Source organism: Myotis lucifugus, unplaced genomic scaffold (genome assembly GCF_000147115.1).
Source record: "Myotis lucifugus unplaced genomic scaffold, Myoluc2.0 scaffold_131, whole genome shotgun sequence".
Lineage (NCBI taxonomy): Eukaryota > Metazoa > Chordata > Mammalia > Chiroptera > Vespertilionidae > Myotis > Myotis lucifugus.
The window spans coordinates 847,401-872,433 of NW_005871179.1; the positions used below are offsets into that span (position 1 = coordinate 847,401).

The 25,033-nt window shown below is 41.7% G+C and overlaps 2 protein-coding genes across 17 annotated transcripts in view; one reads left to right on the forward strand and one right to left on the reverse strand.

The window, feature by feature from the left end:
* The window catches only part of KIAA0319L (KIAA0319 like), a 113,767-nt gene extending 109,892 nt beyond the window's left edge, over positions 1-3,875 (forward strand). For 7 of the 8 annotated variants that reach the window (XM_006094177.3, XM_006094178.3, XM_014460445.2 and 4 more), the window contains 2 exons: positions 1,366-1,470; positions 2,758-3,875. In XM_006094177.3, coding sequence (XP_006094239.1) covers positions 1,366-1,470; positions 2,758-2,945 — 293 coding nt within the window. In that variant the 3' untranslated portion in view covers positions 2,946-3,875. The remainder of the gene's footprint in view (positions 1-1,365; positions 1,471-2,757) is intronic. The other variant, XM_006094179.3, reaches the window with a different exon arrangement.
* Positions 3,876-10,889: 7,014 nt separating this feature from the next.
* Positions 10,890-25,033, reverse strand: part of ZMYM4 (zinc finger MYM-type containing 4) — a 117,062-nt gene continuing 102,918 nt past the window's right edge. For 4 of the 9 annotated variants that reach the window (XM_023758463.1, XM_023758462.1, XM_023758464.1 and 1 more), the window contains 7 exons: positions 22,248-22,419; positions 21,959-22,054; positions 20,995-21,146; positions 18,914-19,025; positions 16,519-16,767; positions 14,385-14,514; positions 10,890-13,527 (listed from right to left, as the gene is read on the reverse strand). In XM_023758463.1, coding sequence (XP_023614231.1) covers positions 13,320-13,527; positions 14,385-14,514; positions 16,519-16,767; positions 18,914-19,025; positions 20,995-21,146; positions 21,959-22,054; positions 22,248-22,419 — 1,119 coding nt within the window. In that variant the 3' untranslated portion in view covers positions 10,890-13,319. Of the gene's footprint in view, positions 13,528-14,384; positions 14,515-16,518; positions 16,768-18,913; positions 19,026-20,994; positions 21,147-21,958; positions 22,055-22,247; positions 22,420-25,033 lie in introns of those variants that run through there. The other 5 variants (XM_014460443.2, XM_006094180.3, XM_014460438.2 and 2 more) reach the window with 3 other exon arrangements.

The window sequence follows — 25,033 nt, forward strand, 5'->3', positions numbered from 1 at the left end:
AGGTAAGGCTCAGCAGGCCCTTCTCTTAAGGGCAATGTCTAACTAAGGGGGTGGTGAGAACACCCTTGGATTTGGGGTGGCTAACCAGGTCACGAGCCCTGGCTCTTGTTCTGGGCTCTGGATTAGCGGGAGCAGCCCAGAGCAGGCTCACTAGCAAGATGAGGGGATTGGGATTCGAGACTATATTTTATGAGGTATGGGCTTGAAGTTCAGCTTGAAGAAGGGAATTAGTGGGGCATGTTGTGGAGGAAGACGTGTTGTATAGAAGCTTGCTGGGAGCCAGGGTAAGCTTGGGTGAGGGGTGACTGGAGACAGAACGGTCCCACCTGAAGGAACTCTTGGGAACAAAGACCGCCAGGTGGAGCATGGGGCATGCCCCCTCCGGAGATATGATTCACATTTAGCAGCTTTTCTTTTGGATTTTGTTATGCTATTCTATCAATTTAAAACAAAACAAAACATTTTATTGAAATATATTAGGTTGAACCATGTGAAATTACTATTTAGCTTCTAAAAATGGCATTTTTATGGTTCAACAGTTTAATGGCTTTTCACAACTGAACAGGCACATGTAATCAGCTCCCAGAAGTGCCTCCTTTGTGCTTCTTTCCAGCCACTGCCCCTGCCCCCCCCCCCCCCCTTACTTCTAATATCTTGGGAAGTTATATAAATGAAATCAGTGTATTTGGCTCCTTTCACTCAACATTCTATTTATGACATTCACCCATAATTAGGCAGAGCAATAGTTGATTCTTATTGCTGTACTACAGGCCTGGTACACGAAATTTTGTGCACAGATAGGGTCCCTAGGCCTGGCTGGCGATCAGGGCCAATCTGTGAGGTGACCAGCAGGGCAACTTGGGGGATGGGGGGGTTCTTCCCCGCTGACACCCGCCTTGGCTAGCCTGGGGCCTGCAGGCAGATCCTGCATTGAGCGTCTGCCCCCTGGAGGTCAGTGTGCATTATAGCTACCGGTCGTTCCGCCGTTTGGTCAATTTGCATATTAGGCTTTTATTATCTAGGATAATTTCCAGTCTGAATATTTTTATTCGTCAGGCATATTGTTAATGGGCAATTGCTTTCTTTCTATTTTTGGCTGTTAAGAGGAGTGGCATTATAGGGTGCCAAGAACTCTGCCATGTCCTCAGTGGACATATGTATGGGTTTCTGTTAGGTGTAGACCTAGGAATGGAATTGCTGAGTCACAGATGTCTGTTCAGCTCCCATTGATGTTACCTGTTTCCCAGCTTGTGTTGTGTAGTGAGTGAAGGCCACTCACTTCTTTAAGCAGAGCAGAAGCCCACAATGGGAGGACCCTGGGTAGTGCTATGTACTGTGGAGCCAGGAGCATTTGTCTCCCCTCAGGCTCCTGTCCTCTGCAGCTATGGACCGGAAGGGCTGTGGGGAAGAAGGGAAGCTTCGAGTGGGGACTGGTTGGAGAAAGCCCCCAGAGGGCACAGAGAGGCAGGGGTGAGTATTTCTACAGGAGCAAAGCAGGGGTATTGAGGACCTTGAGCCTCACCTGGGCTTGGTTCTTATGTTGGCCAATCCCACCACATTGGAGAAGCCCAAGATGCTGAGGGTTCTTCTTTGGCCCTGCTGCTCTGCAGTCATGTCCCAGAACTGTACCCAAGATGGTCCCCAGATGCAGTCCGAGTCTGACTGCCCTCAGCATTCACAGACTTCAGGCATGTCTGGCAGGGAAGGGGCACAATGGTTCTGAATCATCTTAGGACATTCAGTGTTTTCTGGGGATCTGAGTGGGACCCGGGGAGGAAAAGTGATTATTGGATGATGAGGGTTCAGATACCTCATCTGACTACTCACCTTTTTAAGAAAGGGGATAGGTTAGCTCTTGGGGGTGGGCAGTGCCTGGACTCAGAGCACTGCCAAGCTGGATTCTCGCTGTTGGAAAAAAGTCCCATTTCTAATCCTGCTATGCTATCTCAGCCTACCTTTTGCTTTCTCTGGAATATTATTTGTACCAGTCAGAGCCCAAGCCATCTTGCTGTTGGACAGGATCTGCCCTAAAGCCATTGCCAGACCACATTGTACAGTGTGGCCTCTCTGCAGCCACAGGGACAGTAGTAAAGGTGACCTCCTCCATGGCTTGGAGAATCTCAGACATCTTTTCTGATTTCAGGTGCTTCTCATGGGCCCTTGTTTGCGTACTCTGATGAGCTGATCGCTAGGAAAACTCTCAGAGTCCCTATTTAGTCAGACTCTCCCATCAGGAGAGCCCTCCCAAGCCATGTGCCTGCTCTCCCACCTCCGGTCCCGCTCATTGAAGCCATGCAAACATCTCTGTAGAGTGAAATCCAGGCTGACTCGGTGTCTGAAACTGGCAAGCACTTCATACCATGCTGAGCCAGGACACCGAGAAAGCGTTAGAGCTTGCATTTTTGTTTGTTGTGCTTTCCTGCCTCCCAAGAACTCCACCCTATTCATAAAGGGAGATAAAACATTGCACATTTAAGAGAAAGAGAATATCATTGGGTAGCACTAACCAAGACTACTGGAGATAAACCATCAGCATTGGAACTGTTGGTCTCATTTACTCTGACTTTCCTTATAGGGCTGTTCCAGCTAGCCAGCACTGGGAGGACTCAGGAAGCCACCTCCTTCCCTCTGCCCCTCCCAGCAGGGAGAGAGGACCATGACTCCCTGTCCCTCTGCTCTTCAGGCTGGGAGGAGGGTGTGGCTCAAGCTGGGGAAGGTTGGTGCTCCTGATGCTGGAGTCCCTTATCTCCCTTGCAGGCATCAAACAGAAAGGCCCAATGCTGAGCAGCAGCCTGATGCACTCTGAGTCGGAGCTGGACAGCGATGATGCCATCTTCACGTGGCCAGACAGAGAGAAGGGCAAACTCCTGCATGGTCAGAATGGCTCCGTGCCCAACGGACAGACCCCACTTAAGACCAAGAGCCCACGGGAGGAGCTCTTATAGCCAGTCACCTGGTCTGTCTCCTCAGGGTAGGGGTTGGCAGTGCTTGGGTCCAGAGCATTGCCAGGCTGGTTCTCAAACCTCCCATTTCAGTGGGCAGCTGTTCTGCCAGCATCTGCTGGTCAACTCCCCCCGTATCATCTACAACCAGAGCTGCTGATACCTGGATCCAGAGACATTCTCCAGGAACTCTGAACAAAGCTGTGAATGAAGAGGTTTCCTCTTTAAACCCGTCTGGTAGTCTCCCCTCCCCCTCTTACCTCCCCTTTCCCCCGCATATCCTCACCTCAGGGCCTCCTCTTTTGCAAACCTCTCCCCTGCTCTAAGGGTGGACACAGCCAGCTCCCTGTTGGCAGTGTTGCACTCCCAGAGCACCTGCACAGGGAGGACTAGCTGTGCCCCCCACGCCTGGGTACAGGACCAAGCACTATCAGTCTACAAGAGCCTGCCCTACATTCTTCTCTTCTTTGGGATCACTGGGTCCAGAGGACGTGGCGCCCCCTTCTCCTCACCACAGATGCTGGGCTGGTGGTGCAGATAAGGTGTCTGGCCCAAGGGTAAAAGAGAGCTGGCTGCAGTGTCAGAGCAGCGAGGCTGGACACAGACCGCCTCCCCATCTCCTTCTGACCAGCGCTGGCTGAGAGCAGAGAGCCACAGCTGACTGGAATGTTATGGCATGAGAGCGCATGTGTGCGATTGCCCCATCGGATTCTTTGTGTCCCTTGCGTGTGTCTGTGTGTGCGTGCGTGTGTGTATTGGCTACTCAAAAGGTGACCCTGACCTGGAAAGATTTTCAGCTCCTTGGAAGAGAGACTTCCTACAATGTCTGGGTGTTGAGGAATGGGAGCTTTGGGGGGGGTGACTTTTTAAAAAGAAGCTTACAGTTTATACTACTGTCTGTTGTGAAATGATTAAACATGCTATTTAATTGTACATGTGCCCGCTGACTTTCCTGCTGTGCTCCATCACTGACCTGTACTGTCCAGCCACCGGTGCATCCCTGAGAGGTGATGACCGCCAGCAGGGAAGTCGTGGGACTGGCATCAACACTGTGGCCAATGGTGCTGGGGTTGTGCCTCGACAGCTGCCTGGCTGCTGGTGGAGGAGTGCATCCCTCCCAGCCCCTGCTGGCCAGCTGCCCTGGCTTTTAGGGAGGCAGCTCCCCCTTATCCCAGGGCCTAATGCCCAGGGTGTGGGGCCCTTTCTAGAAGCGCCGGAAGGAACACCAAATAGAAGGCATCCTTGCATTTCTGGAACCCCACTAGGTACTGTCCACAGAGAGGAAACTTACCAGGAAGCAAAACTCAAAGAAAACTCCTAGGGCTGGAAGGCTGCAGCCTTGGCTTCCTGCTTGGGGAGAGACTGATCCTTGTCCTTACAACTTCCCTTTGGCCCATCTGATAAGTGGAAGGAGCTGAAGAGGTGGCCACATACATTGAGAGTTACTCTCTGAAAATGGGATGGAAAGAAGGTGCATGCAGTCGGGCCATCAGTCCCTGGAAAAGAGAGTTTCAGGAGCATGGAGGAGGCCCTTGACATTTGTGGAATCTGTGTTGATCGGTTTAAGGGGCCTATACATTCTTTCGTTATGCCCAAACCATGACTGTAACCCCTTCCGTCTACTTACCTCAGTTTGGGGGTGGAGTTGGTGGTGGCTACCTAGTTTCCAATATTTCCAGCATTGGGGCTGTGACTGTCTACTGTTGTGCCTCCCGCTGGAAGGGGGTAAAGGGACTCTCAAGAGTTGCTCAGGTTTGACATCGAAGTGTATTGATCAGGCTTTTTTTTATCTCATGCAAAGGACAGGTCTTGGCCAGTTTTCTATCCAATTCTCAGTGCAGATTCAAATCTGCCCACGTCTAACCTTTCCTCTCCCACCCCTTCTCACTTCTAAGCTAATCACATTCTGGCACCAATAGCTGTGGGTCCTATGCTGACTGCCTATTAGAATCACCTGAGCACCTTTTAAAACACACTGATACCTGGAACCCACACACAGGAGGTTTTGACTTTTGAATATTTAGCTGAACTTTTACTAAGTCCTCCTATAATTTATGAAGCCATACCAAGTCCTGGACTAGGGGGAAATAGCAAGTTGGGTTTGGTAGACAAAGAAGTAAAGTACCCAGAGACCCGGTACCTCTTAACCACTGCAGGGAGAGACCCCTGAAGTTGGGTGTGGCAGAGACCAACCGTTCACCAAACCAAGGTCCTTTCCCAAGACACACAGCTCATCTACATTTCTAGACTTGTGCACAATATGGGCAGAAGAGATTTCCATCTTCAGCCCTGGCCCATTAAAGCTTTCTGTGACTCCCGCTCCCTTCCTCTATCTGCTGGCCAGAGCAGAGGTGCACCTGGGGAACAACCTTCCTGTGAACCACCATCTGGAAGAGAGCTGCCCTACAAGAATAGTCTTTGGATTGTTATGAGAGAAATAAAAATATATTAAAAACAAAAACTCATGTTAAGATTATGGGCCTAAACCTACCAGTTTGGCTCAGTGGATAGAGGGTTGGCCTGCGGACCTAAAGAGTCCCTGGTTTGATTCCAGTCAAGGGCACATACGTTGGTTGCACACGCTGCTCCTCACCTGGGCTCTGGTCGGGGTGCATGCAGGAGGCAACCAATCGATGTGTTTCTCTCACATCGATGTTTTTCTTTGTCTTTCCCTCTCTCTTCCACTCTCTATAAAAAGATCAATGGAAAAATATCCTCAGGTGAGGATTAACATAAAAATAAATAAAGACCCAAAATAAAAAGACTATGGGTCTAGGCTTGCTTCTGTCACAGGTCTCCCTGGCCCCAAGTAAATTACTAGAGTTGACAATGATGCCTCAGCTCAGGCTGCCACAACAGTCACTCAGGATTTATGCTGCCCTAAACAGCATAGCAGTACTGACAGCCACTGCAGGCAGGGGGTAGAATCGTGAAATTACAAACCTGCCTCCATTGTCCCACAGATCCCAGCACAGCCTAGTAGAGGCAGTTGAGACACCCTTCCCTTCCCACCCCCCACCCCCAAAAAAAACCCAGCAGTGACAGTAGCCATTAGTGAAAAGTAGGTAATTCTGGGAGCTCAGAAAATCAGTTCTCTACCATCCACCATATTCCTATGGGTGCCCCTTAACTCACATAGGTACATGGCATTTTTCTTAACAAAAGCAGTGCTGCTCTATTGTGATTATAGAGGCTCAAATACTGCAGGTAAGAAAACAAAAACTTGTGCTATACCACTATCTAGTGGAAAATAAAGTGCCCTACCTATCAACCTGCTGAACTGTTGAAAGCAAAACAGTAAACAGAAAAATTCACTACCTCAAATGCACAGAGAAACAATCCATCAAATAACATGACCCTCCAAGGTAAAGGGAACGCACAAAATGAAATGTCCAGAAATCAAACTCAAAGTCATGGAAGATGGTGGTTTAAATGTCAGAATTCAAGATTGCAGTTATGAAGAAACTCGATCATATACAAGAAAACTCAGAAAGGCAGTTCGCCAAAACCAGTTTGGCTCAGTGGATAGAGCGTCGGCCTGCGGACTGAAGGGTCCTAGGTTCGATTCCGGTCAAGGGCATGTACCTGGGTTGCGGGCACATCCCCAGTGGGGGATGTGCAGGAGGCAGCTGATCGATGTTTCTCTCTCATCGATGTTTCTAACTCTCTTTCTCTCTGTAAAAAATCAATAAAATATATTTTTTTTAAAAAGGCAGTTCAATGAGCTAATGAACAATAGGAGTACTTTACTAAAGAGAATGGAACTACAAAAAGAACCAAACAAATTCTGGAACTGAAGAACTCAATAAATGAGTTAAGGAATGCATTAAAGAGCAATGAAAATAGAGCAGACCAGATGGAAGAGAGAAACAGCTCGAAGATGGAAATCTAGAAATGACCCAGGAGGGAGAAGAGAACCGAGAGTTTAAAATGAAAGAACTCTATATCCTGGCCTATGTCAGTGGTTAGAGCATTAGCCCATGCAGTGAAGAGTCTCAGGTTTGATTCCCAGTCAAGGGCACATGCTTAGGTTGCAGGTTTGATCCCTGCCCTCCTTGGGGCATGTGCAGGAGGCAACCAATCAATGTGTCTCTCTCACATCGATATTTCTTCCCCTCCCTTTTTCTCTTCTATGATGTTAACCCCATCAGCAAATTTGACATATGAAGTTTTGAAGCTTGATGTCAATACAACAAAATAGCATACAGATCAAATCGCATTTATCTCAACATATGTATAACTCCATCTATTGAAAAAATTCCGTATTAACCGGTACACCTGGTATGTGGAGATTAAACATGCTACTGAACAACTAACTATTGATTCAAAGAAGAAATAGCATACATATCAAATTGCATATATCTCAACATATGTGTAACTCCATCTATTGAAAAATCTCCGCATTATTAACCGGTACACCTGGTATGTGGAGATTAAACATGCTACTGAACAACTGACTAATCAAATCAAATCAAATCAAAGAATGAGAAGTTACCACAGACACCACAGAAATGCAAAGGAGTATACAAGAATACTATGAAAGTCTATATGGCACCAAATTTGATAACCTAGAAGTAATGGACAAATTCTTAGAAGCATACAACCTTTCTAGACTGAATTATGAGGAACTGTAAAACCTAAATAGATCAATCATTATATATAGGAAATAGAAAGAGTAATCAAAACCTCCCACAACACGCTGGTGAATTTTACCGGACTTCCTCAACCTCTTCTAGAAATACTCAAGAGGAGAAATACTTCCCAACTCATTTTTTCAAGGCCAACATTACCCAGATACTAACATCAGACAATACAATACAAAAAAAAGTTACAGGCCAATATCTCTGATGAACAAGATGCAAAAATCCTAAGTAAAATACTAACAAGTCAAATCAATATATTAAAAGGATCATACATCATGATCAAATGGGGTTCATGCCAAGGTTGCAAAGATGATTCATCATCCACAAATCAATGTGATATACCACATTAACGAAATAAAACTCGTATGATCATATTAACAGATGCCAAAAAAAGCATTTGAAAACATACAACACCCATTTATGATAAAAACACTCAATAAAATGGTATAGAAGTAAAGTACCTCAACATAATAAAGGCCATATATGATAGTCTTCTTTTCCATTTTTTCTGATTTTATTACTATTTTCTTCTTTTTTTCCCCTGTTGTTCATTCTTTAAATTATTGAATTGAATGATTGCTTTATTCATTCTTAATCTTTGTTCCCTGAAAATGATTTCATGAAAAGGAAACATGATTTTAAATCTAATTTTTCCCTCTCAGTTCTGCTTCAGCTCTGTTCCCAGATTCAGACATAATAATTTTATCATTCATTAGTCCATTGTAGGTGCTTTCTCATTTCCCTTTTTATCCCAAGGGTTATCCATCCTCCCTTTTACCCAAACTTTTGTTAGTTTTCAGGCTATTTATGAAGTATAGTAATATCCATATTTATAATTTTTTATTAATTCTATCAGTATGTAATCCCCCACCGTTTTTCTTTGTTGCATTAAATCTTTTTTATCAGATACCTCCTAATATTTGTCTAATGTTTTTGCATCACTTTTACCCTTGTTAGACTTTTTAAATTTATCCAATCTTTTAAATTTTTTACTCATTTATATCAATATCAACTCATGAATTCCTATTTTATTCATTAGTTTGTAATCTGATACACAAATCGTCCAATGGAAACCTCTTCTGGCTGCCTCCTATTTCCTTCTGACACATCCCTACCTTTTTTTTTTCTTTTTAGCATTTACATACTCAAAAGATATTCCAGGATTATCTTTTTCGTTCCCCAGTCTTGGAATCAGTCATTGAGCCCTCATGCCTTAGCTCTTGGTATGCTTATTGCTACCAAGGTAAAATTGTTTCTATACCATGTCAGTGGATAGAATCAAGCAATCCATAACACACACACACACACACACACACACACACACACACACACACACTAGTGACCTGGTCAACGGATTCGTGCACACTGAAGGGAAATTAATTAGACGGTGGCCAGTGGGGCAGGACTGGGGGAGATGGGCCGGACACGCCCTGGATCCAACCTCCCGTGGTCCCTCCCCAGCTGGCCACACCTGGGGTGGCACCGCGGCGGAGTGAGTGGGGTCCCTCCAGCAGGTGGGGTCCTTTGGCCTGGCCTGCAGGGACTGGGCCGAAACTGGCTGACATCCCCCGAGGGGTCCCGGAGTGCAAGAGGGCACTCTGCAAAGTTGCTGTCATAAAGGGTGTGCAATGCAAACACAAGTGTGCAGTAAACCAGATTCGGGGCTGACAGTGCCCCAGCAACAACATAATCCATGGCCAAAGGTGGAATCGCGCGGCCCCACCAGTGTCACCCAAGAACCACCGCTGCCAAGTCACTGCAGCTCAGCAGCTCCTGCATTGAGCATTTGCCCCCCTGGTGATCAGTGCATGTCATACCTACCAGCCAGTAAGACAGATGGTCACTTAGCCTTTTATATATATAGATACTCATATCACTATAAACAACTATATCTATCTGTCTATCTAAACCTATGAGTTCATACCAACTCTTCCAATTTCATTCAACATCTCAGGGTTCTTCTAGCCTTCTCCCTTTCCACGTTCATTAATCCTTTCTCAAACAGTGGGAGAGCTCCCATTATGCTCGATATATGTACTTATTTCTTAATTGTTTAACTTATTTGCACAATGTAATCAGTCTCCTAACCATTCCAGCCACTCACTGCCTCATTTGCTCTGATGCTGCGCTGCTTCACTGTGGCACCTCTCACCAGCGGGCTTCCATAGGCTCCAGGCACACACCAATTCCTCCATGCCTTTACTTCCTCAAACACTAATGTCTCTATGCAGAGAAGGGCAAGTAAATAAAGATGGGAAAACAAGGGTGAGAATCTGTCTTCAGTTAAATTTAAGATGTTTACATTCACTGTAATTTAGAACTTATTTCTGCTGTTATTTCACAATTTCTACCTACTGTACTCCGCTCCCCACGTCCCTACTGCTTTCCACTAAGTAGCAATGGACAATTTTCTTCTGTTTAAAAGGTAACACATTCTACTTTTTTATATAGCTGAGTTGTATTTCATTGTATATATGTATCACAGCTTTAATTGTACATTGAAAGACAAATAGGTTGTTTCCATATCTTGGCTATGGTGAATAATGCTGCAGTGAATACAGGGGTACATATATCTTTACTTAACATTTGAAAGCCAGGCATAAATGATAAGTTATTATTATTCCACTTTGTGAGAAAAACTGAGGCACAGGGAGATTAAATAATTTATAAGCTATACAACCAGTAAGTGAAAAGACTAGCATCCAAAACCTTGGATCTTCCATTCTGTAACAATACCTCTTCTATTTTTTCAATGATAGTAACATATGATGATGATAGACAAGAGGAATTGGGGGTATTATTGCTTAATTCTTTCCTAAAATTTCAACTCAGCACCACAGGGAACCTTTCCAACATGGAAAATTAAAGTCTGAATTTAACAGAAAACTGGGATTCATTAGCAAAAATTCATTTTACTTTAGACTTTTTAGAAAAGTTCTATTTTACAAAATTAGGAATGCCACAAGGGCAGTTTGATAGAAAGTTTATATGGAATTGAAGGTATACTTATACAGCATAAAGATAGCTCTAAAATCTAAGAAAAATACCATTTAGCCCCACATTCCCAAATTAAATACGTAAATATTCTTAAAAATTGACATATTCTTTATTCTAATCCCACAATTTCAAAATTGTATGAGCTGAATGGATGCAAGCTTTGTAAATCTCAAAAAAGTTTGCCTGAAATGAAATATATACAATATACCTGATATTTCTAGCTTTTAGGGTTTTGAATATAAGTTAATAAATTAACTAAAAATGGGAACAAGTCTTTTGATGCAAGAAAGAAAACAACCGAAAAGACTGTAATGAAACAATATGTTTACTGGACGGAGTAAATACCAAATAATTTATTTTATGAAAACTGCTTTCTTTGTTATATACCATCTGTTGGTCATACCAATATGGTCAACCAGAAAAAAATATTTAAATTTATTTCAAGAAAATTATAAAGAAAAAGAATAACTCACCCATCAAATACAAATATACTATTTTATTCTAAGGGAATATTTCTGTAGTTTCTGCAAGGGGAAAACCCAAAAGTGGTTAAAAAAAAAAAGAACAGAAAGGATAACTTAGTTGTTTCTCTGTTTGATTTTTTTTTTTCCTTTCCTGGAAAAAAATGTAATTTTACATAATTTTAATAAATTTTTAAAAGCAAATAATTGGACACGTATCAACAGCTATGCTTATGAGGAATGACCAATATTTTCTTGTATGAATTAATTTAGGGTCTGAACAACTCTGTGATTTAATATGCAATTTAAATCCCAATATAATCATTTACGTGGGGTATTGGCTGTTCTCAGTTAAAAAATACAGATTTCATTTTCCTCTCTGGTGTTTTATAACAATTTCTCTACTGTGCCAAGAATATTTGTTTTTCATACAACAATAGAAAGGGAAATGTTAGTGTTTATACAAAACAGAAAATGAATATATTGGGGACTATTACACCTGAAGTTTCTGGACAGTTTATTGGCAGACTTATGAGACAATTCAATTGTTTTTTCCTCCATATTAAACAAGGTCTGGAAGTAAGAAGTTTTCCAATCAGAGATGACAAACACAGATGGAATTAAATCATACAGAACTGGGGCGGATTTACTTCTTTACACAGTTCTCATAACAAAAATGAAATTTGTCACAGGCCGAGGGACAGAACCATCAAGTACACAATGTCAAAAGGCCTAGTTTTAAATTTTTTATTGTAGTTAAATGACTTTCATTTACTTATTTAAAAAAAAAAAACCTGCCACTCCCACCTAAAAAATGGGACATATTTAAACTTATTTCAAGGTTAAAATTTCTGAGAGACTTTGGACTTCTCTCATTTCTATTAGGGTTAAGTTAATCTCTGCTAAAGTTTTGTGATTAGCCAACATCATAAAAGCTTTGATTCAAAATTTTGTGGGGAAGAAACTGAGAATGGAGATGAGGGAGATGGGTCGATATGTCAAACACACTATGACTTGCAATCCTCAGAAAACCACTAAAACAGCTAGAGTTTGGAATAATGCTATAAGAAGACCTGCTTATGACTATGAAAGACAGTCAGTGTCTTTGCATCCTAGCCCCATTTTCAAGTTCCTTAGGACAACAAGGTCACCTTCCAAATGCTTTGTATAGGAACACACTAAGATCTTTTCTATCATAATTCCGATAGCTAAATAATACTGTGTCTTTGTGGAATCATCCACAGGTTTGCCAGTTAGGAGAGACTATCCTTTGTGAAATGACACAGGCCTCCAGAAACTGGTGCTAAAGACAAAATAAGAGGAATTATTTAGAAAATAGGAAGATAAAACAATGAAAGGAAAGCTGCCATTTGGGGATAAAATGAAAACAAAAGGATAAGCCCCATTTCTGTGCACCACAGCTCATGCCATGAGACAGCAGCAATAAAGGCTGACACCCAGAGAAGTGGGCATTTTAGTGGGTTTTCTAGAAACATTTCAAGACACCCGGGGTCTAATGGCTCCACAGTACTTCTCTGTGTGTAACTGGACTGCAGAGTTTCAACCCCTTTACCTTAATTTACCCACATCGACCCACAGCTGAGACGGCTAGACCCAGGAAGTAAAAGGACACAGTATTCTGGGAACAGCAGGGAAGGCCTTGCTTCCTGATGCGAGGGCCAACGGCAAAGCACAGAGGCTTCGATCCTTCACAGAAATGGCTTGGCAGTGAAAATCAAAATCAAGACCCCTTCACTCTCTACCTTATAATAAAAGTTCAGTATTTTTATTGGGTCTTCAAGTCTGGGTCCCACGGTCCTCATCTGATGTCACTCTTAGCTCTGTACTATTGCTCCCCTGACTTTGACAGAGGGCTCCTCCAAGTAGCCTATTGCAGCCAAGGTTTCACTCCAAAGTTACCTCTCTAAGGTCTAAGGTTACTATGGTAGAGTTTTATAGAACTGTTTTCCTTAAAAATATTCCACAATTTGTTATTCCCAAACAAAATAAGACTATGCACCACTCAGAGAAATTGGTTAGTCATTCTGAAGATGTCTAAGAACTATGTCACTGCCAAAGAACAACATTTCTCAGTTCACATTCTTTCCTTCAATTTTCATTTGTACATCCACACTGTGGTTCACGAGTTATCTATTTTCCATTATGTTATAATCAAGTCAAGGGGACTTGGACTTATACATCGTTTTCCAAAGCTTGGATGCATTCACAGTTTGGTGCATACCAATGTGTATGAAAATTGGAACCCCACTTCTGCTTTAATCTGACAATTCAACATCAGAGTCTTCAGATTTGGCTTTGGCAAGTTCTTCGTGTACCTCCCTCACCATGAGAATACGTGTTAACATGGTGTCCAGGGTCCCAGGGTCTATCGGGAATGTGGAGTACCACATGGGGCTATTCGGGACACAGGAACGCTCGGGTTGAAGGTAAAACACATCATTCCTCTGCTTCACACTTTCAGAACTATCCACAGGAAAAAGAGAAAAAAGAAAGAAAATTGGGGATCAGAGAGCAGAGGTCATACATAACTACTCTTTAATGTAATGGCTCTCAACTTTGCTTTGCTGTGACTTATATCACAGATCAGCAACGTACCCACAGTTTATAAACACTTCCCCCAGGAGCAACCTGTAACTCCACATCTTTTCTCCCACACTCAATAAATCATTTTTGTTTTGGAAGTGAGTCTAATGTTAGTAGAAGTCACAGTGTAAACCCTTCACAAACTTTAGTACTTATAACATTTTTAGGAGCAACAAATTTAACTCACATGTGACACTATGCTGAGAACCACATTTCCTCAGCACCCACTATCCTGGAATGAACCCTATGAGCACTCAATACACATATCAAAGGGCAAATACAGTCATCGTATTTCTTTGAAAGAAAAGTGCATTGGTGTGATCTTACAACTCTAAAGTCATAAAGTTTCTGTAAGAAAAAGACCACTCAAAAATTTTCAAGACCTTAAAAACAAATTGTTTTTGTATTTATAGTTTTAGTAGTTTAAAAGCTCCTCTAAATATCTTTTCTATATAAATAATAAAATCAAAGTTTAGATATCACATAAATGTTGAGTAACAGTTGTAAAGATCAAACAATGGCAGGGATTCTTATTCTTGCTTTTGAAGAGGTTTTTGGGAAAAAGATTATAAAGATAATGCATTTTGTTTCTTGGTGAAATAGGAGGTAAATCCATCTTTAGACTTTGACTTTAATCACAGGCGAGCTACATTTCTGATATTCAAGCATCTGAAATCCAGAATATGTTAACTCCTTTTTGAAGAGTACTGTATCTAGTTCAGGGGAAGAGCACTTACCATTTTGACAGGTAAAACTCATAAAGTCTGACAGGGCATCTGAGTGGATTGTCTGTATTCTCTGCCATTTCTACACCCACTGGAACCTCGTCATCTTCATTTCGTTTCCTCTTGCCAACAGTTAGTTTATCTTGAGGCAGGAAATAATAAAAAGATTATATTTTTCAAGTATCAAGACACCCAACAAGCTTTGCTTCCACTCAAAACTGTCACTCCCTCCCCTTTCCTTTCCCTTACTCATTCAACAAATATTTACTGAGCACTTACGGAGGTACTTGATATAATTTAAAGTGCAGGGTTAATAGCACTGAACAAAACAAAGTCCCTGTCCTGTAAAAGTTATGTTCCCCTGCTCACCAAAGTAGGGCGAACATGGTGAAAAGCACAGTGCAAGAGAGTATGTCTCACTTCTGAGCCTGACTTGAAGAGATTTTAATAGGCACAGAGTTCTTAAGGGTTTCAGGTGCTCTGCTCCTACGGCAGACATTAAGACAGAAGTTTTCTCCTCTTTATCTAAAAATATTTATACTCTCCTGGCCGGGTGGCCCAGTTGATTGAAGCATCACCCCACACACCGAAAGCTGTGGGTTCGATTCCCAGTCATGGCACATACCTAGGTTGTGGGTTCCATCCCTGGTCGAGGTGCATACTGGAAGGAGGCAACTTGATCGATGTTACTCTCTCACCTCTCTCTCTCTCTCTCTCTCTCTCTCTCTCTCTCTCTCTCTCTCTCTCTCCCCCTCTCCCTCTCTTTCTCAAATCAATAAAAACATGCCCTCAAGTGAGGATTAAAATAAATAAACAAACAAACAAAGTATTTCCACAATGGGGCATCAGTGCCCTTTGGGCATTTGTTCAAGTTTCTTTTATTTGTCATAGTATTATGAGAAATGGAACCTTCGTTGGGAAAAGAAATTCTCAATAAAGTGAGCATTTGCTAAGAAAAGAGCAAATCCTTTTCCCCTAACAGAATACTGCAGAGGCCAAGGGTGAAGACAAGGCAAGTGGGCTCTTTCTTTTACACTTTCCCATTCAATCTTCAAGGGAATAACAGGTGGACCTGAGAACCTGAGGAAAAAGGCTTTCTTTTTCTTTTCTTATAGTTGCTCTTACCAGCACACAACTTCCCCCAGCTTCCTGCATTAATTAATATTTAAACAACAATTCACCCCAGTTTTCTACTTAGAGGCTACCTAAATAAGGAAGACTTTGTTAGTTTTTCATTCAGAAAAGCTGAACTTATTACAAATCTTTATTAGGCACCTAAGATCAGAAAATAGGAAAATTTAACCTGACTGTCTCTCCTCCCCAATTAATATCAATTAAGAACACAAAGTGGGCCATATATGAACAAATAGAAGGAAATAGGACAGACACGTGGTGAACAAGCAAATAAATCTTAGTATTTTCTAAAGTAAAGGAGAAAAAAGTTAACATAAAGATGAACATCAGAATTATTCTTTAAGATTTTACTTTCAGTAATTTTAAATTTTCACATTCAAAATATATATTTCACTCTTATCCCAAGAAAGTAACAACTGGATTTTTGGAATTTTAGAACTTACAACTTTGGTCAAAATAAATTTAATTTCCAGTTTCATAATAATAATGTTGATTTTTTAATCTTTAAGACAAACTATTATTTAATAGTCTACTACTGGAATGAAAAACCATAACTCTTCTAATAAAATTGTCATCACTGTTATTATTCTACTGTGTATAAAAGCAGTAGACTCTAGGCCAGCTTTCAAGTTTCTTTAAAATTTGACATCTTATTGTCAACTAAAAAGAGGTGCTCTGGTCAATAAAAAGATTTAGAAACAGGAGATTTAAAAGTTAAACAGATTCCTTTAACTAGCAATTGACCCATCTGTTGCCCCTAAATCAGCTATATATTTAAATTCCCTGGGAGGTTTTAAAATGAGGATTATTTGGGCTCTACCAATGATATCAGAATTTCTAACTTAAAGGCCAATGAAAGTAAGCGATTCCTCATTCTGAGAAAAAGCCTTGAACCTAACCGTGACATAAAGCATTTAAATGTTAAATAAAAGCTACACAATTACCCCTCTGCAATGAGTTTCTATTTGAATACTGAGACTTCAATAGAAATCTTCCAAACTCCACCACACACCTGGTTCTGACTCTGGCTTCTGTAAAGGCGGAAAGAATCTCAGATATGTCATCTTGGTACTGTACTTCAAAATTCTGGTCCGTCTCATCACATGGGCAAAGGAAAGCTTCAAGTGCTCAGTAACATTCTTTAGTTGAAAGTATTTGGTATTGAAGAAAAGAAGGGTGTTCAAGAGGACAATTGGTGAATAAGCGCCCAGCTGTTTGCACTCCCACAAATGTTCTTCTTCAATGCGAGAGAACATGTAACCTGGACCGAAGAGGGGGGGGGGGTGGGGGGGGGAGAAACAGCATTGAGGTCCTGATAAATAAGACTAGTTTCTCAAATTCTCAGACAAGACATGGGGGCGGGGGAGGGGGACTGATTGTTCCTCTCCTTCCCCCTCTTATACAGAAAAACAGGGAAGGCACTACAAGCAAAAAGTCAGATGATTGCACACTGAGCATCCTCCTGAAACAGCTTTAATCTACTGCTACTGTAGACCAGGGGCTGGCAAACTTTTTCTGTAAAGAACCAGCAGTTGCCGTAGCCGGTTTGGCTCAGTGGGTAGAGCGTCGGCCTGCGGACTGAAAGGTCCCAGGTTCGATTCCGGTCAAGGGCATGTACCTGGGTTGCGGGCACATCCCCAGTAGGGGTTGTGCAGGAGGCAGCTGGTTGATGTTTCTCTCTCATCCATGTTTCTAACTCTCTCTAAAATCAATAAAATATATTTAAAAAAAAAAAAAAAGAACCAGGCAGTAAATATTTTAAGCATTTTGGGCCATATAGGCTCTGAACAACTTTGTTGTTGTAGAAGACAAGGAGCTGCGGACAAAACATATAGATATGGCTATAATATACCATAAAGTTTATTTATAGACACAAATTTGAGTTTCATATAATTTTCACATGCCTCACAATATTATTATTCCTTGGAGTCCCCCTGCCCCAAAACCGTTTAAAATGTAAAAACCATTTTTAGCTGATGGACCACATCCAGAAACAGGCAGCAGGCCAGATCTGGCCCATGGGCCACAGACTGCAGACTCCTGTTCCAGTTCAATACGCTTCCTGTTAACTCGTTTAATTTTATTTAGGTAAGATTATAAGAAGGCAGATAGTGCCCCCACTTCTTCCCACCCCCTCTTATTTTACTCTTGATTTTAGCCAAAAGGCCAAGAAGTGATCCTCCTCTTAAATTTATATTGAGTGATAAAGTTATGATGACTTATTTGAGATTTTTCTTGAAAAGCAGAGGTCTTGCAGAATAACTAAAATAAGTATACCTTTAAAGGCACCTTCCCCAGGATACCCCTTAAGTGCAGGCCTTTCCCCATGTTCTCTACCCAACCTCTCTGTTGCTGATTCTGCATTCTATTTTAGAAGACTGACTATCCACAAACATGAATTATTACTTCCATATATCTATGTCCCTAAGCCTCCTCTTTGAATGCTAAATGCATCAAACCACGATGCCTGCTCTTCAAAAGCGCTCTGTAACCCAACAGAAAGGGAGACAAATTCCAGAGCATCACATTCAACTCTCCATTCCCAGCCAAGGAGCCTAAGACCAGGCGTGAATTAAGGGTTTGTCCAATGACCTATGGTCAAAGACAATTTGAAGATGAAGAATTAAGTCTCAATAACCAGTTCAGGGTACTTTATAAACAATTAAAGAAGGTCCACTGCTAACAGGTAGAGTCTGGAAATAGAATATGTGGCAGTTACCACTACAGCATGCAACAATACCAGCATTACCAGAACAAAAACAGTTTCTACAACTGTAAATGGAACCTCCAGTAATTTTTTAAAATTTTTCAACAGTTAGTATGTATACACACACTGTTTAGAAGCTATAGTTTTACTAAAATTCTATATAATAAAAAGCTAATATGCAAATTGACCAAACGGAGGAACGACCAGTGGCTATGACACGCACTGACCACCAGGGGGAAGATGCACAATGCAGGAGCTGCCCCCTGGTGGTCAATGCACTTCCAAAGGGGGAGCACTGCTCAGCCATAAACCGAGCTCATGGCTGGTGAGCGCAGCGGCAGTGGTGGGAGCCTCTCCGACCTCTGCGGCAGTGCTAAGGATGTCCAACTGACAGCTTAGGCCTACTGACTGAGCGGGCCTAAGCCGGCAGTCGGACATCCCCCGAGGGCACCCAGAGTGCGAGAGGGTGTAGGCCAGGATGAGGGATCCCCGCCCGCCCGCCCCCCCAAGTGCACGAATTTCGTGCAATGGGCCTCTAGTAATCAATAATAAAACCAAGACTTTCTTCTAGGAGTCCAAATACATTACAAATCAGGACAGAAATAGAAAATGAACAATTTATAAAAAGATAATCTTACAACTTAAGCAATTTAAGGAAGTGTACCATGAAAAAAATCAAAATAAAAAATAATCATCCTACCATTAGGAAGTATTGTAGGTTCCCATATTTTCAAGAGTTTGGTAAGTTCAATCATAAATCTGGAATAGGGCTCTGTAAAAATGTTATCTATTCTACCATTTTCAAACAGGTACTAAAAGAGAAAAAAAGTGAAAACACATGTTGATACAAAGAAAAGACTTTTTTAAAGATTATTTTAAGTAAAACTTATGTTATAAATCAATGACACCCCAATAAAATTTTTTAATATTAACATTTTTTTAAAAAATTATTTTAAAGAACATAGGTTACTCTTTAGCTTTACCCTTACAAAATTATTAACCATTTTAAGGATATATGTTAAAATACCAGGATTCCAGCTAAAGGCCCTTTCACATGGAATGACATCTTCTCGAACACTGTGCGGGAGGCAGCCAGGAGACAGTTGATCAATGATTCGCTCTCATCAGTGATGTTTCTCTCTCTCTCTCTCCCTCTCCCTACCTCTCTCTGAAATCAATAAAAATAAAACAAAATAAAATAAAAATAAAAAATAGAATGAATGCTTAAATAAAATACCCCCGACCCCTATATAAGTGGAAGCAAATTTGGCAAAGTAAGAAAAGAAAAAATCAATGACATCCAGAGTTCTACCACCCCCAGAAGATAACCACTATAAACATTTTTGATGCATTGCATTTTATGTGTTTATTATGACTAGTTTTTAAACCACTACATGTTAACATACAGTGATATGCATAAAATGTGTACTCTGCTTCATTTCAATGCTTTAATATTACTATTTTTACATGCCATAACCGGTCTGGCTCAGTGGATAGAGTGTCAGCCTATGGACTGAAAGGTCCCAGGTTTGATTCCGGTCGAGGGCATGTACCTTGGTTGCGGGCACGTCCCCAGTAGGGGGTGTGCAGGAGGCAGCTGATAGATGTTTCTCTCTCATGGATATTTCTAACGCTCTATCCCTCTTCCTTCCTCTCTGTAAAAAATCAATAAAAAAATATTTTTAAAAAATATATTTTTACATATTACTAGAAGTCACTTTAAACAATTTTTATTGGCTACATAATATATAACTTTATAAATATAGTTTGCTTAACTATTACACTTTGGTGGACACTGAAGTTACTTCTAATTTTGTGCAATGCTGTCAGATTATTAGCTTTGACAGATTCCCAAAAGTGAACTACTTGCAAAGAGTATGAACAGCCCGCCAGTGTGGCTCAGTGGTTAAGCATCAACCTATGAACCAGGAGTTCACGGTTCTATTCCTATTCATGGTACATGCCCAGGTTGTGGGCTCCATTCCTAGTGTGCGGCGTGCAGGAGGCAGCTAATCAATGATTCTCTCTCATCATTGATAGTTCTATTTCTCTCTCCCTCTCTCTTCCTCTCTGAAATCAATAAAAATATATTTTTAAAAGAGTATTAATATTTACTTATATTCCTGAAACATATGCTCAAAACTGCTTTCTAGAAACTATGTACTAATTCCCACCCACTCTAAAGGTGAACTCAACTCACAGAACTTATATCAACAAGTGTTATATAATTTTTTATTTTTGCTAATGTGAAAGACAAATAATGGTGTAACTATTATTTTAATTAGTATTTTTTAAAATGTAAATGAGACTATATGATTTATACAAATACACAAATACATTCACCACAGTCTCCTGTGTCACTTCTTTTGTGAATTGCTATTTTTGTGTTGTTGTTTTTTTGTTCATTTAACAATAAAATGCACCATCCTCAATTTCTTTTATTCTACTAATACTCTCAATTCAGTATACAAAAGACTATATGATCAAGATTTTTTAAATCAAGGTAAGTGCTTCATGAACAAGAGAGCATAAAAAATTATCAAGGGGAACACTTTGTAAAGTGTTCTAACCATAACACTGCACACCTGAAACTATTACAAAATAATATTATAATGTTAAATGTAAACTGTCATTGAAAAAAAAAATTTAGTAAAAAAAAAAGGGAATAAGAGATTATAGGAACAATACCAAGCAATGAATATACACTATAATTTTCAACTTATTCACAAGTCCTATCAGATTAAAAATGTAATATTTTATAACAATTATTGAATTTGATACCTGCTGAATTCCAAGGCACAAGTATAAGATACTGTCTGGATCATATTTTTCACCATTTGGTCTCCGCACCTCTTGGATAAATTGGCATAAGCCCACACTCAACTCAGCAAAAGTGCATGACAAAATATCTTCCTTCAGCTTGACAGAGCGGACTGTGGAAAGGTAGAAGACATCTGAAATATTAACTTATAAAAAATATAATGCCCGCTGGTATGGGTCAGTGGCTGAGTGTCAACCTATGAACCAGGAGGTCACAGTCCAATTCCCAGTCAAGGAACATGCCTGGGTTGTGGGCTCGATCCCCAGTGTGGGGCGTAAAGGAGGCAGCCGATCAATGATTCTCTTTCATCGCTGATGTTTTTATCTCTCTCTCCTTTTCCCTTCCTCTCTGAAATTAATAAAAAATTACTAAACAACAAATAAAAGGAAATACAGTACCATTTACTTGATTCATTGAATAAACACTGAGTACTGTGCTATGGTATACATTAGTGAATACATGGGTTACAGACAGATCCTGATCTCAAGGTCTTTTTAGTTAAAGAAATAAATACAATGCAGTATGTATGGTGTAACAGGTGCTATAATAGAGGTTTATTTAAATGAGATTCTATGAAAGGAAATGAAGGAAATCTAATAAACGAGAAGGGTCAGGTCAGATTCTAGAGAATGTGACGCTAATGCTAAACCTTGAAAGGTGAAGAAGAGTTAAACAGGTAAATAAAAAATCTGAGCTACTTGTAAAATTTAAGAAGAATAAACAAAATCCTTTATATTTACATAATAAACTGATGATCAAAAGATACAATTTTACCTTTATAACAAACCCTTAAAATTGGGAGTAGTATATCAATTTTTCTTTTTAACAAGACTTCAATTTCTAAATAATTTTAAACATTCCATTTATAATCTGAAATTGACAATGATATTACAAGTGACCACAATGAAACAAAATGAGTTTTACCTCTACAGCCTGGCTCTGAGGATTCTTGGGAGAGTGGATGGTCTTGAGCACTTCCTAAGGGGTCAGAACATGGGCTAGACGAGGCATGTTCAATTCCTGAAAGGGAAAATAAATAAACAAATAAATGAGAAGTTTAAATAAAAATGGCAAAAAATTAAGTAAAGCCAAAACTAGAGTTTTATGGGATTTTCGACCTAGTATTTATCCTTTTAGAGTAGATTCATTAATTTATTTATTCATATTCCCTTTATCCCCTAAGTCAAAACACAAATTCATGGTGTGTATTTACCGCCACATTTCAGATCCCCCTGCTCTTCCTTGGCATTTTTCCACTGAACCCAGTTCTTCCAGGCATTTACCCCATACATGTATTTCAGTGTCATCCCAGACACTGAGCACCCTTGAAAGGCTCCTTGAATAAGACTCCTGGGCTCCACAGGTACTATAGACTTCTTTCGTCCCTGTCAGAAGTCCAAAAATACAGAATATAAAATTTAGTCTTGGATCTTTAAGAATCAGCGTTCTCAAAGCTGATCTGAAAGATTCAGAGTACTTAGAGCTGAAACGACCTTTGGAGAAAAAAAAGAAAGTTGAAATATAGAAGACCGTATGTGATTATTACTAGGATTTGAGTATTTACCATGGGCCAGTATCTGGACCTACCAATGAGGTCGAATAACATTTACTATCAGGTCTGTTTAATGAACACATGAACAGAACATATTTTGGGTATAAAAAAGCCTCAGTAAGTTCTCTAACTATAATGTAATTAAACTAGAAACCAATAATGGAACGATGCTAAGAAAATACTCAAAAACTGGAAATTAAACAGCACATTTATTAATACCCCATGGGTCAAGGAAGAAACCACAAATGCAATTAAAAAATATTTTGAACGTAAGTGAAAATATAAACAAAACATATCAAAATGTTTGTGATGATGCTAAAACAGTGCTTACAAGCAAATAGGATTCTACTGAGCCTCCTATCTATCTACTCCAGGACTTCTGTGAGGATCAAATGAGATGAGGCACGTGAAAACACTTCACAAACATTTGGTTAAACTGTAAACTGTTTGGATATAAAGCAAGTTGGGTTCCTGGGCTGAAGAAACTGCAAGGACGCTAGTCGCTAGGGAGAGGAAGCCGGGTGTTGCTACATCATTACCCAGTAACTGTTTCCGGGCTTGGCTGTGGACAGCATTTTGTGCCATAGGCTCTTGGCAGCATTGGCTGCGATTTGGTGGGGTGTTGCTCTGGGGTGGTGGCGGGGCCTGTGTCCCACTTGGGGGATGCCAAGTGTTGGTTTGTCAGAGCCAGGTCCGTGGTGCCGCTTATTTTTAAACTAGAGGCCCAGTGCACAGATTCGTGCACCAGTGAAGTCCCTTGACCTGGCCTGCACCCTCTTGCAATCCAGGACCCCTTGGGGATGTTGGACTGCCAGTTGCAACCCGATCCCCACAGGCCAGGCCGAGAACCCCACCAGTGCACAAATCCATGCACTGGGCCTCTGTATGCATATAAGATCTTTCATTAATCTCTTCATGCCCTCCCCCACCTCCCCTTTTCTCTCTGAGATCCATCATTCTGTTCCATTTTTACACGCCTGTGTGTTGATCATCTGCTCCCTGGTGGTGAGTGCGCATCATAGCTATGGGTCGAAGGGACGCTTAGGCTTTTATACTAGTACTAGTAGCCCGGTGTACGAAATTCGTGCACTGGGGTGGGGGTGGGGGCCCTCAGTCTGGCCTTCACCCTCTCTAATCTGAGACCCCTCAGGGAATGTCCAACTACCTGTTTGTGCCCACACTTTTAACAGATAACAGCTCCATTGTTTCTTTTTTATGCTTAAAACCATTGGAATTAGTAGGTATTCAAAGTGTGTATACATTGCCGAAACCGGTTTGGCTCAGTGGATAGAGCGTCGGCCTGCGGACTGAAAGGTCCCAGGTTCGATCCCGGTCAAGGGCATGTACCTGGGTTGCGGGCACATCCCCAGTAGGAGATGTGCAGGAGGCAGCTGATTGATGTTTTTCTCTCATCGATGCTTCTCTCTCATCGATGTTTCTAGCTCTCTATCTCTCTCCCTTCCTCTCTGTAAAAAATCAATAAAATATATTTAAAAAAAAAAAGTGTGTATACATTTTGGGGGGACACCCTGTATATCTCTAGTCAGCGGTGAAAGAAACCAACAGCAGATTTGGAACCCCCAGACAGGAAACCTCACTTACTCCCCACATGTCTCCCCACTTCACTTTCCACCTTCGTGGGCAGCAGGAGAATCAACGTTTTCTCTCATTAATTCGGAAAAGCACATCCTGTCACCCACTGCCTGGCAGGAGTGAGCTAGGCCCCAAGCAAGCAAGGCTCAGTCAGGGCAGCCTTCGCTCATGGGTGCTGGCACCCAAAGTGCACATTCCTCCTCTACAGTCGCCCCGACTATCCCACTGTTTCACTGAGAGGACAGAATTCCTCTCCGCCTCTGGGTTCTTGATCTTGAACGCTGACCAAAGGCACCTCAAGGAGGGCCGCCCGTGCCCACCAGGTGTGTCTATCTGCACCTGCTCCTGCCTCAGCACCTGCATTAACCCCCCAGAGGTGATCTCGTAGCTGCACTGGCCTCCGTGGGAACAGGGCATCACCACTCCGCCCTCTCACTGTCATCTCACAGGCGCCCACCCTCAGCACCCAGAACACCCAGACACTCTCCAAAGGATGTGAGTGCATCAGAGGGGATGTGTGCACATCCTGTGGGGGTGTTAGGCATGCTGGGTTGATGGAAGTGCGGCAGAGAGGTGGGGGGAACTTGTGCACGCCTTGGTTTGCAACTGTTGCAGGCGTGGGAGGGTGACAGTGTGCTGGGGGATGTTCGCACACCGGGGGGGAATGTGCACACCAGAGGCCTCTGGCTTTGCAGATCCGCAAACCCCCGTGGTGCGGCCAGGAGGATGTCAGTCTGGGCCCGCCACGGTGGCTGTCCCTGCGATCCTGCACCTTCTGGGCCAGGAGGCCGGGACTTGCGGCAGCCACTCCTTGGGCGCTGATGGCCTGCAGGCGCTACTTCAGCTCAGCCTGC